We start from the raw sequence: 18747 nt of genomic DNA, 5'->3' as shown, positions 1-18747 counted from the left end.
TGATACCGATACAATACACCCCATATCGGACGTATCATATCAATATTTAAATCCCTGATCCTATCTATGATTTTAATTACAAGGAAAGCTATCCATTTGGTTGAAACACAAAAACATCTTTTATCCTGATATTACGTCAAAACCATGACCAAATTCCTTCTAAATTTGAAGGGAAAAGAACTACAACCTCGAATTTTCTCTCTCACAAATCAAGCATTTGAGAATATCAAAAGATTACAACCATCAACCACCACGTACATCACATCATCTTGTCCTTTTTTTTTTTTTTTTTATAATAGCCAATAATGAAGACGGATAATAGAAGAAGAATGAGAGAGAGAGAGTCTTAAGAAATGTTTATTAGTTTTATGCACGTGAATATACTGATTAGCTGAACTTATCCGAATTCAATTCAATTAATGAAATAGGTCAACATCTAGATTTCAACCCAGCTTGGTGGTTCAGGCATGAACCCATAGTTCACAAGCCATCAATTTGGCACTCTAATCCAACAGATGCCATCTCGCTGGTATATCAGGCTTAGATTTTGGCTAAACCCATTTTAACTAGTTTAATTTTCTTCATCAGACACAAGCCTTGCTCCATCAACTACTCATCTTAATCATGTACCTGCTTGATTTTTCTTGTTTTTTTTTTTTCCTTTGTCTAGGTGCACTTGTGGGTTTAGAAGGATGTTTGAAGGTAGGGTTTGACCCTAGGCGTGGCAACACATGCCTTGGACCACATTGACCATCCCATCTCACTTACAATTGCCCCATGTTTAGTGATATTTACTATCCATTTCACAAGAATGTAGAGTTAAATCAGCTGATTTGATGCCCATGAACATATCAGGTTTCTTTCAGGCATAGGGGATTATGAAATGGTGAGTTTGATGCCTTGATAATGCACACTATGCATCCACTGATAGGGGTGTCAATTGGACTGGATTTGGCCCAACCCAATGCGAGTCCGTTACAAATGGACTAGGTTCAATCCAATCCAATCCAATGAATATTTCGGACCAGTCCAATTCAATGTCTGTTAAAAATTGTTTTAATTTAGATTAATTCTAAACCAAACCTGGTCCATTGACACCTATATTCCTATCTTCTATCAATGGACCAGATATTTGTTCAATCCAATCCGATATAAAATCATTACAGATGGACCGGGTCCAATCCTATCCAATAAATACTTTGGACCATTAAGTCTGGACTGGTCCAATTCAATATGTCTTATTGGTCCATCCAAATTAATTTTGATTTGGACAAGGTCCAACCCAAAACCGGTCCATTGGCACCCCTACCCACTGCACTGCATCATTGGTTGAACGTCCTAACAAGCACCGTCTACAGAAGATACAACACAAGCATGAACTAAGAAATTAGCTTCCATTAGCCTCACAACAAACAACCTTTGCCTCTCTGTAGTCTTTAAGCAGATTATATAAGCATTACATGATACTAACAGTTTTCCAAGAATTAAATAGAATTTCCAAAGCGAAACTGGGCATCCACCTCCTATGCCTTCTTTATAGCAACAGATCTTGCCTTTAGATTCAGAAATATTGCCCTAAAGTTGGAAGTAGCAGGAAAAAAAAGTAAAATGTTAGTATCCATTAATATGACATTACACAGACGAAGGAACATAAAATACTGAATGCAAGTGATGGCATTTGGCATGGGCTTGAATCCAGATATTGGACTTTTCTCAAAACTCCATGATATAGGTAATATGAATCTCATGCTTACTAATTTTGAAATAATCAAAACTTTTTGCAAGTTGAAGGGGTGGTAGAAGGGCTAGGGGTAGACCAAAAAGGACATGGATTGTAGTAAGAAATGATCTAGGCGCTAATAATTTAACAATGAATATGGCATTAAACAGAACGAGGTGGAATAAAAAGGATTTATGTAACCGACCCCCTATGGTTGGGATTAGGACTTGGATGATGCTAATGATGCTAATGATGAATCAGAACTTTTTACTGATTGGAATTCTCAAATTTGAAAAATCAACACTATAATGGCCCCAACCCCATGATGCTAGTTATGTGAACTGCTACAAGTCTCACTTTTGCACATGTATATTTGAGAACTTGTAGAAATGAAGTACAAAATTTAGTTTACAATACATAGTAAGTCGATCTATAATTACTGCCCTATTTTGATCAGGTAATGGATATACTCAATTACCTCACCTAAGTAGCTTCTACCTTGAATAGAACATGCACAGGGATCCCCAGATCATCTAATGCCTTGTATCTAGCTCACTGTGCAAAAGGGGTTGGAAAACCTGACTGTTTTGTTTGGAACACCAGACCAAGGGATACAACAAGGGGGTAGCACATCCCCCTACCCATACCCCTCCCCCTAACCCTGGTGACTGGGATTTGATCCCAAGTCTCTGCTACAACCAGCCACAGATCTTATCAAGTGAGCCAGTTCGCACCATCCCTTATAAATGTTGGATTTTGATTTCCTTTTATTTAATTAGGTTTCCTTCTCTCCTTTCTTCTTTGGGTTAGTTTTGGATATAATCCACTATATGCAAACTTGTTTTTTCTTCAAATGATCCACTAGAATCCATACCCCATTTATTATATTTAATTGGTGATGACTATAGGAGCTCCCCACTGAGAATACATTGAAAAATAGGGTTCACAATGATTACCTGGACTCGACTAATATCTAAAACAAGAATCAAGTCTAACTAATAGACTATTCAGATGCCATGTGAAATGGATTAGCATGGCATTTGAATCCACGGGTGTCGTATTAAATGGATTGATTTTCATTTGCAAGAAGTAATGAGTTTATTTCTTAGAAATACTGAAACGAACCCGTTGCAATACTACTGGAAACTAGGAATGGATCCATTTTAGATAGTGAATTTGTGCTTAGAAGTGGAAAGGAAAACCATGATGAAGTCACTTCATTTCAGTGACCTGAAAGCAGGCTCCAAGGGATTTTCTGGATTATAATATTACTAGCAATAGATGATAATATTAACTCACTTCTTTGTCATCACTTCCATTTGAATGAGAGATCAAAAAACCAATGAGTTTGTATTCTAACTGCACTAATCATGATAAGGTTTTTTTTTCTTCCTAGTTATGACATCCACTAAATGCTTGTCTGACCTTTCCCTAATCTTCTTTTCTTCATAGGATAGAGAAATCTAAAATTTCTGAAGGGAAAAATTAGTTAATATAGTGGTTTGATGCTTACAAGTATTTGTATAATCTCGTAATGACTAACGCCCATCACAACTCAATTTACCATCTAGTAGGGTGCATTGTGTGATTTATGGGGCATGCTATATGTAGCAAACTGGCAAAAAGGCTTGCTAACAACAACACGGATTTTGTACACATATGGACATGCATTTGGATACACCTTGTCCATCTTGTGAACAAAAACACCAAAAAAGAAGAGAAAAGATGCCACTGAAGAGAGGGAAATACTGTGGAGAAAAAAAAGATAAAAAAATGCAACAATAAAAAAAAAAAAGAGGAAGAACTGAAGAATGAGTAGAGAGAAGAATATGCCTGAATCACGTCTTACTGGGCTGAGTCGATGCAAGTCTTCTGCTCACAAGTTCAAAGTTCTCTTCGAATATTATAATTCAAAGCAAGGAAAAGAGAAAAATCCCATTTCATATTTATAGGCGTTTGCATCCAATTGCATTTTATTTTAATTTTTTTTGTATTTAAATCCCCTATTATAAATTTACTTATATCCTTATAGATTTGTACATGCCCACTATACTAATTTATGTATTTATCATTGAAACAGAAGGTTATTAAATTTTGTCATTCTTTTTAATTTTAAATTGTCAATTTCCCTTAATTTAGTTACATTCATGCAATGTTAAATGTTTTGACGATTAACAATCTTAGAATAAAGAAAATATTGAAAGGAACTTATTTAGTTATTTGCTTAAAAACATACACAGATAACGGATTATTAGCCTCATTCAGCATCCATGTCCAGAAATCATAAATTATTAGCTTGATTGAATCAATGAATAAAAACCAGCATTTTACAAAGTTACTGCAAATAAGGAATACAATAGTTTTTATCCTGCTTAAATCCTAATGCATTCAAATATGATAGAAAAATACATTGCATGTAAAAGATATTTACACATAATAATAAAGCAGGTTTTGAGATGGATTGTGCAAGAAATAGACGTGGAAGCAAATAATTGAAAGATGCAGGAAAACAAAAAGAAAAAGCAAGAGCAAAGAGGTCAAGAAAAAGGTCAAATACCAGCATGAAGCAACAAGGCTATGGAACAAGACACGGAGTTGCAAAGGCATATACTGGTAGTTCACCCAAGCTACTATAGGCCAAAACTGCAAAGTTTAGTCAAGGAGTCTTAGTGAGTTAGTTTTGCCATGCCATTCATAAATATCTTTATCATGTCATAAAATAATGGCCAAAGTTTATACCTTCCATGCAGTCAACTGGACAGGAGGATAGTCCTTCTGGACTTTTTTCCGGACTAAGCCCCATGGTCTTCCTGCATGGCAAAAAGATGTTAACAATAAGAAGCTATAACTTCTAAATAGAAGTGTAATTAGTCCAAAAAAAATTACTCCTGAGTCAGTAAAACAGAATTGCAGTCTTCAGTATTTCTTGATCATGTGCTGTTATTCAGTAATTGACAATTTATGGCTGAAAGGATACATCACCTGTGCAATTTTTATCATTTTATTTTGCTTTCCCACATTCAATGTATAATTTTAAATGATAAACCTCCAGCACAAAACATTGTAGTCAGACAAGGATTATATTATGTATCAGCTGACTTTCTTGTCCACTTAAAGCATACACCAATCTCCCTTGTTATTTATACGAAGGATTTCCCTTATCAACTGTCTAAGTGTCCAGGCTCCCAAACAACTTGACTGCATCCACCCAATTAGCAACTTAGAATCCCCTTCTATCTCAATTTGGTGTAGCCCCATCTGTTTGGCATATCTTACACCTTGAAGCAAAGCTATCACCTCTGCTCTCAAAGAATCTTCCTCTCCTACTGGTCCTGAAAACATAGAATATTCTACCTTCTCCATCTCTGAATACTCCCCCTATACTCGATGGGCCTGGATTACCTATAGAGTTTTCATCAAAGTTCAACATCACCCTTTGTTGTGTTAGCGAGGACCAAAGTTCCTGTACAACAGACTTCAAGGAGGTTGTAACTGCCACAACACCCCAATTCCTGTAGGTATCATTAGTTGAGAAGTCTTTAAACAATTCAATTGATTTCAACCAGTGAGTAATCTTAATTGTTACTCATACACTTTCGTCCTTGGATCTTTTTACACATTTAAAGATCCTATTGCTTCTTTCTTCCCAAACTGACCAAAGCATAGTTGTTCTTGTAGCCCTCCACATAACTCCTCCAGGCATCTTCGGTTGCCTGAAAATTTTGGGTCAAAGAAGCTCACCACATCCAGGGGAGGGGCCCACCTACAACCAAAGAGAGAAGAGAACCAAGACCAAATAAAAAACAAAAAAGGACAGGAGATTAATAGATGTGTGATTGCCTCGCCAGAAACCAAGCAAAGACTATAATCATGGGGTGAAAGGAAATAATTTGGACTTTTTCTTTGTAGCATATCCAAAGTAATATGAAGGTTATTACTCAATGCTGGCCCTGGCCATGCAGGATCTTGGGAGGGGTGGGTTCATACGGACTTAAGTTCTGACACTTTCAGCATGAAGTGGCCACCCTCAGACTTGAATCTGTGTTCTCAAGTTTGTCAAGTTACAATATTTTCATTTTGGGGTTATTGTTCATACAGTTCTGCAAACCAATCCTTTTTTCTTATTGGTAGTTCTGCAAAGAGTGGGGGATCTATTGCTATGGGGGATTGAATCGAAGCTATGGCTGGGAGATGGAGAAGAGAAGTTGACATTAAAGCTAAGTTCTGCTTTGGAGAAAGCAAAAACAAAGTTAAGTGGGCTTTAAAGATCAGAGAAGAAAAAAGGGTCATTGTTGTTGAGGAAGTGATTGGATGGCTGAAGGGATTCATGGATGGGACGGCTTTCGCCATGAAAAAACTGGGCTGGAAGAGTGCAATGAGCATAGCTGTGAAAAGTTTCGAAGCAGAGATGAGAAGAAACGTGAAAGGTTGGCTTGTAGAAATTATGGAAAGATTTGGTGATAATAGAAAACAGATGCTGTGTGTACCAGAGGGTAGAAAGAGGACAGGGTGGAGATTGTTTGCAGGCTTATTACAGGAGGTTATGTTGAATATGGAAGAAAGACAAAGACCAAAACAATGCATTAACACAGAGGATGGTGATAAGAATAATCACAAGGAGAACATGAAGGAAGGGAAAACAGAAAATAGGGTTCCACAAGCCATAGTATGCAGTGGTACCAGAAGTCGAAGATTGTCTTTTGATACTGATAAAGGAGCCTGGGAGAAGAATGTGATCTTAACTTCAGGAAAGAAAAATCAGACTGGGGAAGAATAGCGGAGACAGTTGCAGAGAGATTCAAGTTAAAAGATCCTGCGAGCATTAAACCCTTTGATGTTTGAAGGCTGTTTTAGGTGGAACTGGCAAAGAAATTGTGTTTAACACCGTTGAATCGGTGGAGAACTGGTATTCGTCTTGTAAACAGATTCTTATCTCTGAAGAAAATCTTGAGCTTCAATTTGTGGGACTTTTGTTTAATCTATGGAGGGAGGAGTTCCTTGAAAAATTGGTTCAAACTATGGGTGGTGTTCTGGTTGCTTATAATCTGCAAGACCTTCATGCTGCCAGAGCTAGAATCAAGGGCCTAAAACCTGAGGAAGCTTCCAGATGCTTGAATCTTTCCACTGATGGTCTTTGGCTGAAGGTCTGGGTCCTACTGGAAGTTGAAACATCTCTGTGGTTGAAATTTTCTAAGGTTGAAGACAACAATTGCTTCAAAGGATCAATCACACGTGGAAACCAAGGGTTAAAAGCTGGTGGAGAATCTCAGAAGGAAACCGAACAGGCATCACACAGGTCAGATGGAAAGCATTGGATAATAAAGAATGCAATTCAAAATTACTTGAAATTGGACAGCGAGGTTCAGGCGAAAAAACTTATGCGGAGGCTATTAATAGTGGTGCCATGTCACCTAAAAGAATGGGCCCACAAGATGCTTTTAAGATAAGTCAGGGATGGACTGAACCAGATCGAGAGGCTGAGCCGCTCTTAGGATTTAGTCGGGTCAGCAAAAGCCAGCCAGGTGATATCTTAGAAAATCACGTGATTCAAGTGGTAAGGCTTTCGAATGGCTCAACATGTGGAGACTTATCTCTTCATTCATTACAAGAGAAGTTCCCTGTCATTTCAGAGCATGCAGGTCTATGGGAACCGCTTCGAGGGCTCGAGAGAGGCAATAAGGAATGTTGAGCATGACGGTCATTGTCTACCTCAGCTCAGAATAGTCGAACGAAGCTTCTGCAGAGCTCAATACTAACATCAAATGAAGTTAATGATCTCAACTTCACTGTGCATAAAGGCTTGAAAGATTTTCAGATCAGGAAAAAGAAAGTTGGTAAGAGAAAGGTCTTAGGGCTTAACAGACCAAACTTCAAAAAGAAGAGGAAAAGCAGGAAGTAGTATTTCGAATGAGGCTATAGAAAGAAAGGGAGAAAGGTGGATCTGGGTGATTGCAAGGTTTGACAAAAACGGCAAGAGATTGTTGGTGAATCAAGCACGTACCTAGACGAGAGTCCTTGTTCTCCAGCATTTGGGGTTTCTGGACACTATTCCCAGGTTAGTAGTTGTCTCGATGAGATCTGAACTTCCTCTAAGCCCAAGGTTGCAGTCTCGAAGATGCTAAAGGCTAGATGTGATTCGGAAAGGCAAGATTTATTGGCCTCGACAGAGAGTGCCTTTGTCGATTCAGAGTGACTGGAAAGGCAAGATTTGCTAGAAGGGCATTTGAGGAGTTTGAAACAAGAAAAAAAGTAGAGAAATTGAAGAATAAAATCCTTTGGAATGGAAGCAAGGAGTGGATGAAGATGACTCTCAGCAGGAGAATATTCTCACTGATGAAGATTGAAGTTCTGGTGGTTTGCAGAGAGGGGCTTTCCTTTTGGTTTAATTGTCGGGTGAGTGGTCTTTGTATTCATGGTAGTTCATCATTGGGTTTTTTCCTTTGTCCTTTGCTCGAATTTAATTGGGTAAAACTTTGCTTGTAATTTGTGGGGTTTTTCGATTTTATGGGCTCTTTGAGGGTGTTCTTTGCTAGATATCTTATCACCTTACCACTGTAACTCCTTCCTTTTTATTTTAACAAATCTTTTTTCTTTTCTTAAAAAAAAATGTACTGATTTTTTGGAGTACCACCTCCCAGCAAAAATCCCAAATTTTTGGAGGTACAAGGCTACACCAAATTGCCTTTGTTGGAAAGTTTTCTTCAATGTTAGAGGACTAGAGGAAGGCATTATAGAAGGAGGAACAAGTGACAAAACCAGAAGGGGAAGAGTTACAAATTTTGCTATCCATGCAAGACTTATTCAAGTAGACCAACCCTTAAAAAGAAGCAAGTTCATCAATCGGCCCCATTTCCAACTCCCTTAACCCTCTCCTCAAGCTCAGATCCCATGAGTTTTCAATAAAAACTGAAGAGATCACTTTTCTTTTGATCTCTAAAAGGGAATAAATAGATGAGAACCTATCTCTAAGGGGAATCCCTCCGACTCAAACATCTTCCCAAAACAATATTTGTTTGTTGCACATGCATCAAATTTGAAATATGGAAGGATGGAAGGAAAGATACTATGAATAGCTTTCTGGGGAGAACATCGAGAAGCCTTAGGGTCAAGACCTACATCTCAACCACTACCTATCAATCCATGTATACTAACAATCACTCTATGCCATAGTTTATCCTATTCCAATGGTAGCCTCCATTACCATTTCCCCAACAAAGTTGTATTCCTTAATCTGATATTTCTTTTCATAGGCCTCCATCATCCCTAATTCTAGAAAACACCTCCCACGTTGCTAGGTGATCCTTCTTGGTGTCTCCCAGTTTCCACAGGAAATCCCCTCATAACCTTCACTAATTGGTTTTCCACTTTCACTAGTACTTTGAAGGTAGATAGGAAATAAACTGGCAAATTGGCAAAAGTTGACTTCATTAAAGTTATTCTACCCCCCCCCAAAGAGAAGTAATTTCTCTTCCAATTTACAAACATCTTGCTAAATCTTTCGATCACTAGGTACCAGAAGCTATCTGCATTTGGATTTCCTCCTAGCAGTAGTCCCAAATATTGTAATAGCTAGTCCCCTACTTCACACCCCAAAGGTCTAGCTAGAAAATCCAGTTCTTCTCCCTGAATTTACTCCTACCACACAACTCTTGCCCTAGTCTACTTAAAATTGAAGAGTCTCTCAATATGGTTCACTAGCCTCTTTAAATACAAAAGTTCTTCTACTTCCCCTTCACAAAACCGTATGATATCATCTGCAACCTATAGATGTATGACCACCACGTCCTCCCAACTCTCCAACCTCTGAGCAAATTATTAGCATTTACCTTAAAATCAAATCACTTAGTACATCAGCTACTAATGTAAAAAGGAAGGGGGATAGAGGATCTCCTTATCTAAGGCCCCTTTTAGCAAGAAAAACATCCCTAGCTACTCCATTCACCAATATGGAAAAATGACACGAGGAAATGCAACCCTTCACCCATCTACTACATCTTTCTCTACAGCCCTTGCAATTGAGAACTTCTAGAAGAAAGGGGGACAGAGGATCTCCTTATCTAAGGCCCCTTTTAGCAAGAAAAAAATCCCTAGGTACTCCATTCACCAATATGGAAAAATGACACGAGAAAATGCAACCCTTCACCCATCTAAACCATCTTTCTCCACAGCCCTTGCAATTGAGAACTTCTAGAAGAAAATCTCAATCCACCATGTCATAAGCCTTTTCCTTCTTCCTTCTCCTAAACTCTACACATTCATTGGAAATGAGTATTTAATATATTATTTGTCTCCCAAAAACAAAGGACCCTTGATTTGTAGAGATCAGTAAAGGAAGGACATTTTTTATTCTTAGGGCCATCACCTTAGAAATGATTTTATACATGCTTCCCACTAAACTTATAGGCTTGAAATCCTTTGGTTGAATTGCATCCATCTTTAGGATCAAGGTAATAAAAATCGCATTTGTTCCCGAATTAAATGTGCTAAATCTTCATAAACCTCCAATAATCTCCCAACAATCTTTATAATTCCTCCTTAGGCCCTGGGGCTTTAGATCGATCCATTGAGAAGTTTTCCTTTATACTTATGCCCCGTTCGCTTTTTGGTAAGTCACTTACCCGGGTAAATGCACTTACCTGGGCAAGTGTTTCCCAGGAAAGATTTACCCCAGTAAGTGCATTTATCCATGTTCTTTTATTTCCCATGTAAATAAGGCAATGACAATCATAGCCATAAAAATTCTATTACTAAAAGGGGCATTTTTGTCCCATCCAAGTATTGGAAACTTTCCCCTAGATGGGAAAATTAATTTACCCACCTAGGAGATGGGTATCACTTACCCGGGTAAGTGGCACCTAGGAAAATAAACTTTCACTGGTCCCCACATAAATCTGAAAAATGAACATGAGCTTCTTGGTCAATGGGAATCAAAATCCCATTCACCAACTTTCCCCTCTCTCAAAATCCAAAAAACAGAGCGCCCCCTTATAGTTATGTCTCAAGGGAAACGACTAACAAAGACCCTAACATAGAGCAACCATAGATTCTCTTTGAAAGGTTTTAACTTCAAAAATAGGGATAGCAACAGTTGATTCTCTATGGACAGAAACTGCATGCCTAGACATTTAATACCTTGCTGGACGAGGACTGGAGTTCCATAAATTGTCAAAATAAGCACAAAAGCATATAAAGAGACACCTGACCTGAATAGGATAAAATCGTATACTCATGATGGCTGATATTGACAAAAAAGACTAAAATTAGAAGGGAGGCAGAAATCCACTCCTGGAAGTGGTAGCTGGCTACTTCAATTGAGAGGATTCCAACAAATAACATACAGCCTATATAACGAATTGTCCATAAACATAAAATTATATATTACAGAAGTACCCAGTGATATAGAAGAAATAGATTCATGTTAAAAGAACAGAAAGAGAAATGCCTGGAAAACAAAAAATGGCCTGTTTTAGCTGTCAATATGGTATTTAATTACATGACCTTGCCATGAATAAACAAAGGTGGTAAATACTAAGTTGCAACTTGGCAATACAAAAGACATGCTTAATTCAGACCACCAGAAAGCAAAACAATGTAAACAGATTATAAAACTACACGTTCTACTTGGACCCACAAATCCAAATGAGAGCAACAAACCAAACCATTTTGAAATAAAGAGTTGAATAGAATGTAGTTTCATTTGCTAATTTCACTTCTAGGAAAGTGTCCACCTGAATCTTAGTCTTGTCATGGTGAGGTGATGACTGGTTGTTTTGGCCTCCCAACTGACTAGTTAACCACAAAAGGTGTCTTCTAAATTTAAGAATTGAAGCAATCTCATATATAAGACTATAGAAACCACAAACATGTAATAAAGGACTAATATAAAACAGTTAAGAGTGACACAGATCAGTGGTCTCTATCCTGATTTTAAATAAACAACACAAAATTGTGAGGGGAATAAGATGAATTATCTAATCAAATCATTTCTCCATCAGATGCCACGTAGGTCTCACTTTTCCACAAATATCTCAAAAAGGATTGTATGGAAGATGATTAACAAAGTTGAAGGCCAGAAAACAAACAGAAATTTGGAAATTATTTCTCTTCCAATGCTATAAAAGAAGACAACAAAAAACTGCAAATACAAACATTTATCAAAGCTGAAATAATCCAATAACAATAGAATACATAGTTTATCCTATATCTAGAAAGTGAATTTGGCAACTTATACGAAATAACAGATTATTCCACCTTTACCATAATTGGTGATTAGTGATTCAATACTTTTTTTTTTGAAAGCCAACCCAATACACACAAAACAGAACCCATGTAGCCGCCCCCATATAGTTGGGACAAAGCTCGGATGATGATGATGATGGACTTTATTTTTAGGAAAAGACTACAGACAGACAGACAAACAGCAGACTAAAGACAATGACTTGCTGATTCCCAAAAGCTCAATTCATAGAATTATATACCTTCAACTATAAGACCATAGTACATCATGAAAAGCATGTTGTTCCAAGGAGATGAAGTTAATTGTTCCAAAATCACCTGAAAAGGTAAAAAATATAATAATTTGAACAAATCCCGGATCAAAATAACCCAATAAGTACTGCAGAACTTAATAACCAGACCACGTTTTGGCACCATAAGAAAGGTTTTGCATCACCATGTACCTTCTTAGCAACCGTTTTGTTGCCCTTCTTTCCCTTGAAGATGATGTCCATCAGCTTGTGCAGAAAGTGCCCAAACGGTCCCGAGTATGCAAACCCATAAAGCTGCAGAACAATTAGAAGTTAAAAAACGTATAAACATATAAAGCAGAAGTTTATTAGGTAGAGAACAAAGCAAAAATTGAGATAGAGAAAAGAAAACGAGAGGATTATCATAGCATGATTTAGGACTTCCTTGCAGACATAACAATAGACAATTTCACCAAATCATCACCCATTGATGCAGTCGTAGAAACACATAAACTCAAATAGACAAAAAAGAAACCCAAAAAAGAATTTTAGATCCATCCAGGTCCCAAAATATCAATCAGATAATAAGTAAAACAATAGCAAGCATACCATTATAAGAAGTAATCTTCTTAGTTGAAGCTTTTTTACTCCAGAAATCTTCTGGGCAATTGCATCACTACATCCAGCTAAAACGCCAGCAGTAATTGCCTAGAAACAAGTTAACAAGAAAAAGAAAAACCCAGTTCAGCTATCAAACCCAACACCATCGAATACTCGAATAAAATGAAGTAACACAATATTACGTTTTTCCCAGGAAAGCGAAAAAAAGAAAGAAAAAGCAGGGCAATAGACTCAAATTGAAGTCTGGCCTAGAAGAAGAAGTAGAATAGTCAAATAAGGGTATTCGGATTTTGGACATACCTTGGTTCTAAGAGGATGGAGTTGCAGTTGTAGCAGATATTTTCCCCAAGATTCTTTAATGATATCAGACATGGCGGAATCAAGATTCAAGACTACTGCCTGTCACACCTCTGTCGTTCCTGGGTGTCTGTGAAAGGTGTGAACTTGGAAGCAAACAGAGAGCGGAAAGAAGAATGACAGGTAGGGGTAGGTGGTAGGTGGTCAGGACTTAGGAGGGTCAAGACCATGGCCGATGCCAATGAAGCAGAAGACCACACCAAACCAATTAGGCTATAACATAAAAAGAAATAAAAAAAAAAAAAAAGAAGACTTTTTAATAGTCTAGCCTTCCCATGAAAGAGGTGCAGTCTTCCAACTTCCAATATTCATGAAGTTGCTCAGACGGAGGTAGTTTCATAGAAGCATGTGACGACAATCTGAAAATTTCCGTTGCAAAGTCTGGGCTTTGAAGTTGGGACTTTGGTGGAGGAACTGTTTTGTATTATTGACAAAAATGGGAATAGTTGGAGGGAGAAAACTCCCATATCAAAATGGCCAAATTGGACATACCATCACTCAAGTCTAAGTGTACTGTGTACTTTCTCATGTTGGCCAAAACATCAGCGCCCCACAACACTTTCCAACCAACCGTGCATTGGAAACATCTCTTTTGATGTCTCATTATCTCCCGTGACTTTGTCATCGGAAGATAGGGCTGCAGTCCGATGAATGCTGAATGCAGAATTCTCAAATTACAGCCCCCATGGTAATACTAGTAGCCTTCTTACAAACCGCATCTTGCCCATGAATTTAACATCACTTCATATACGGTCTCTGAACTGGGTTGATCAGTCATTCTTAAATGCACGATTGGGATGTGCTGTGTGGCATTATGAATAGCTTGCACTAATAGATTTTAATTTGTTTGAGCTTCATCAGGTAGACGCCCCTCGACACATCAGCCAAAGTCTTTTGCCCCTTTCAAATAAATCTCCCCAACCGAGCTGACAAGCTCCTCTTCCATTCAAATACAAACCCAACGTTCCACTGGCCTTCCTTTTGTTCTATGCAATCCCAAAGAACAAGTTTCTTCTCCTCACTCCGTACTTCCATCGTTCCAGCCATTATCACCGCTATTGCCTAGCTTATTCGAGGCATAAGGAAGCTTCAGTTGCTTCCTCACCTATTTTCCAGTTGTTCAAAATCTTTCTAAAGCATTGCTGTGGTGAAGACCTATCCATATCTCACCTCACCCCGTCGTAGTGTATGGCAACGACTTCTCGGTGTAAGGCCAGTGGATGTGATGGTGGTCTTATTCTGAAATATGAGGAGAGTTGGTTGAAGTTGTAGAAGAGAAAAGGGGAAAGAAAGGGAGGGAGGGAGAAGTGGTCAGGCTGCCTATATACCCTCCGACGAGGGAGAGGGATTGGGCTGTTGTAGTTCATTAACTGGAGTAGGAATTCCGACAATGACATGAAAAGTAACGGATGGCTGCATAGAAGCAGAGAGGGAGAGAGAAGTCCAAAAGTTATGAATATGCATGTAGTCTATGTGTAATATATTAGTATGATAGTTGTCATCCTGAGTTTTTTAAGGTTTTGTGAAATTGCTAATGCTATGAGCCACAAAGGCCAAGTTATTGGTTCTTAATTTTGACAGCTTGGTGTCTTTGTAAACGGTGTTCAAAGGATTACCGTCGAGCCAGAGCCCCTTGGAGTTACTGGACCTTTAGAAGCTTGGTGCCTTTTGATAAACAATGCCCAAAGGATCACCGTCAAATCGCAACCCTTTGGAGTTAGTGAGTCTTTTGGTAGTTTGGTGTCTTTGTAAGATATGTAAGGTCACAGAGGGGTAATGCCCTTGGGCAGGGCTGAAGTAACAACGGAGTCCTATGTAATGCCGTGGAGGAGTAACGCCCTTGGGCAGGACTCAGGTAGTAATGGAGTCATGTGATGCCATGCCATAGAGGGGTAACACCCTCGGGCAGGACTGAAGTAGTAAAGTAATGGAGTCATGACCAATGTTGCAAAGGGATAACACCCTCGAACATTGTTTATGCGGTGCCACGGAAGGGGCAATGCCAATGCCCTCGGGCAGATTTGGCTTTGTAGCCTATGACCTGCAGGTGTTAGTAGCAGATACACAAATTTAATATTTCATGATATTTTCTAGCCACATGACGTAATAGAGCTACTATGCTTGATGAAAGCTTTTGAAAGTAAGTATTATTGTAGAAATGAACGTATAATAGAAATTTGCTGTTGAATATGTTATTTGGTGAAACATTGAAGTTTGGTATTGAAAGAAAATGTTTAATTTGCTGAAATAGTGAGGCGAATTGATGATACTATTTGGATGTGTTTTGTTGATTTGAGAAAATGAGTGATGAAGAATAACTCCCTGCTTGAAAATAAAAAATTTACTGATTTGTGCTTGAAATGATGAATACTAAACCCCTTGTGAAGTGAAATTGAAATTGTATATTTATGAAAATGAATCTGGGCTGAATTTTTAAATTTTAAAAGCATGGTAGTATGCTATGCTAAAACTTATTAAAGAGAATTTTATTTAGAAAGATAAAATTTTAAAAGTTGTTCAACAAAAGATAATGTAAAAAGTGCCTTAAAAGCCGTTTCAAAATGGGATGTTGGCTATCTAACGGTGAAGGTGAAGAAAAGATGATTTATTCAATAAATATTATAAAAGCCTATTTTGGGACTATCTCCTACTATGCATGATTTTCCAACAATATTGCTCATGCATATCCTGAATTCAATAAAACAACACAAGAGAAATGACAAAAAATTCATTCAGGTTACTCTCAAAGGCCAAAAAAAATTACCCCAAGGTTTAGTGAATATAATTTTGACATTTGCAAATAGATCCGCTTCAAAGAGAATTTGATGATTAATAAATGATTGGTAACACCAAATTATGAGGAATTACCAATCAAAATCAAATTAGGAATCACCATAAATGAGGGTTTCCAAAATTGAAACCCTCAATGATGATTTTCTTATCATCCCATCCCAGTTAGTTGCGATTTTGATACAGGTGTGTGTTTTTCTTGGTTGTATATTTTCTTATTGGATGCATCCTAGGATTATTTTTTGGGAGAATGACCGATCAGCTCAGGGTCAGAATTTGTAGGCTCAAAGTACTGTTGGGGTAGGTGCAAGCTCAGAATTGATGTCAATTAATGGGCGGGCGTTGGTGCATAGAATGTGGGTTGTTGACCTTTTGAAGGTTTATAGCTCTACATGGAAATCAGAAATCTGCATTCGGCAAATCCGTACTTGACTATTATTTTTTCATGTGTTTTTACTTTTAGTGAAAAAAGAATGCACCAAGTTTACCATTTGTTGTGTTAAATGTCTTGAAAGCAAATAAAGTTTTATGTCTCCCTATTTTGATTTTATGTTCATCGAGTAGGTAGACTATGGTTTCTGTGAATCCAATTCCTTTTTTCTGCCATGTCGATTTTCAAATAAGAATGCAATATTGTATTCGACAATTACTCTAAATGGGTTGGAATCCATACACATTTATAGTAGAAGGTAGGAGGAGGTGACGCGGCACTGACGTGGCCGAGGAGATAAGGTGGCCATATAGGCGACACGTGGCATCCAAAGCCAGCTCAACCAAAACCTGAACAATAATGGTCACAAGATTTGTCATGGAGAGCAGGGAATGGACAAAGGAGAAAACTAATTAATAACACTTTCCACTAGTTCTAGTTTGGCCTGCTCTTAGTGCTTTGCTTGAAAATCCTAGGAAAAAAATCTAATTTGTTAACATAAGAAAGCAAGACAACATTAAACAACATAAATAAAAGATCCAATTATTAGGGAGTGATTGGAAGCCATGAAGTAAATGGCATGGTAGGGGATGTCCAATTTGGTTGACTGGCGGTGAATTGTGAGGTTTTTATTTTCTATTCTCATTAGATGTGTGGTAAGTGGTTGCCATGTAACAGGCCGTGAAAATGTTGATTGTCTATAGTGGTTGAAAAATAACCCAAATTCAATTATACATTCTTATAGCTTTATTTAAGAGTGTCTATGCTAATTTTCCATACATTTTAGTATCATTAATTCCATGATACCCTAAAATGCCTATCCTTTGGTTGGAAAATTGTTGCATATGCTTTGTTAGAATATAGACATATCCTTGTTGACATGAACAGATGAGGTAGTTGTGTTTTAAATGAATTTACTGAAATGTTGATATGTTATTCAACTAGTATGAGTACCCAATTGGCCGGTGGAAATCCTTTCCCTGGCAGTTTGAAGTACAAAACGAATTATTGTTATTGTAAAACAAAAATGCATCATTTGAATATCTCAAACTCCTAACCCCCATAAGATATTTTATAATTGCCCTGGTAAACTCCAAGTATGTATTAATGAAACGTCTTGTTTAAAAGTTTATTGAATGTAAATACTTGTATTGAAACACATCAAGGCAAACCGGTCCAATGAAAACTAAGCCAATCATAATGGAAAATGCAATTTTTTCTAGTGGACAGTGTTAGACAATGTATGCCCTGAGCTCTAATTAGATTAATGTATACAAAAATTTATAAATAATTTAAGTGCATTATTGTTTCATGATCACATTTGGTATATATGTTTATTTGAATTACTCCTTAAACTATACACTTATAGGACTCGTGTTAGTTTAAAATGTTCTTAGCCATTGGGTAGACTTAAGGAGTTTATCTTGACAAGTCTAACACTGTTGCTACCGAATTGGTGAAGCAACTTGTCTTAATTACTAGGGTTAGACCCTAAGCACAACCAATGGATGTTTAGAAGAACTATTAAACTTGGACCAATTTCCAATTATGCCCTAAACCTTTGAGATATATGGACAAAACTAGAGAGTTACACTTTACCCCAAAATTGATTATGATATTGTACTAGGTTTGGATTGAATTGTCTTTGATATGCCAACTAGTAAGATCCATCAAGGGTCAAATATTTGGATATGTTGGGATAGTTTAGGAAATTACTTAAGTGGGTAGTCATAGTGATAAGATCGACTTATTTGTCAGATGAAGTGAATATTAGGATTTACACTCTCTGATGGAAGCCTAAATTACTAACAATAGACTTTCAATTATATTTGAAATTTGATTTACAAAATGTATTTATATGTTATATTACTATTTTATGAAAAAATGTTTGCAAAAAGTTTTAATCATGGGATTCATCCAAGTAGAGAGTGTGACACTGCATTTTATAATCAATGAAGGACCTCTTCCCTATGATAAGTATTTTGATGATTATGGGTCAAAAAGTTAGGTATAAGAGACTATTATAGGGCTGAATAATCAATGGGCTTCATCTTACATAAGTCCATTCCCATCGAATCCAACGATCATTTACATGTAAATGTTGGGCCCATCTAAGCCCAAGCTGATTAGGTCAGGGATTCACTACTCTTAAGCAGTGAATTCGGCCTACCCTCTTCCAAAGGTGGGATCGAATGATTATGGACTTATTGAAACCTTTGTGGGTCCCATGCCATATAGTGTTTAAAAATACATGGCCTTACAATGCATAGGAAAGTGACCTATTAAAGAAAATGGACCTAAGGCCCATTACTAATATGATTAGTTAAGTAGGTAAGCTGCCATGTGACATGGGCCGAACATGG

General features: G+C 37.5%; 1 protein-coding gene across 1 annotated transcript; it reads right to left on the bottom strand.

The window, feature by feature from the left end:
- Positions 1-1375: 1375 nt before the first annotated feature.
- LOC148865049 (peroxisomal membrane protein PMP22-like) lies at positions 1376-14162 on the bottom strand. The gene is made up of 7 exons (XM_088979394.1): positions 13108-14162; positions 12796-12894; positions 12400-12501; positions 12199-12274; positions 4460-4530; positions 4278-4363; positions 1376-1575 (listed from the first exon to the last, which is right to left on the bottom strand). Exons 1-7 carry the CDS (start codon positions 13177-13179, stop codon positions 1524-1526), a joined length of 558 nt encoding a protein of 185 aa, XP_088835520.1. The 5' UTR covers positions 13180-14162; the 3' UTR covers positions 1376-1523.
- Between the last annotated feature and the right edge of the window lie 4585 nt (positions 14163-18747).

Source organism: Nelumbo lutea, chromosome 3, assembly GCF_056320005.1.
Source record: "Nelumbo lutea isolate HS-2025 chromosome 3, American lotus-T2T, whole genome shotgun sequence".
Lineage (NCBI taxonomy): Eukaryota > Viridiplantae > Streptophyta > Magnoliopsida > Proteales > Nelumbonaceae > Nelumbo > Nelumbo lutea.
The sequence above is the reverse complement of the archived record's forward strand: the minus strand, read 5'-3'. Positions and strand labels throughout refer to the sequence as shown.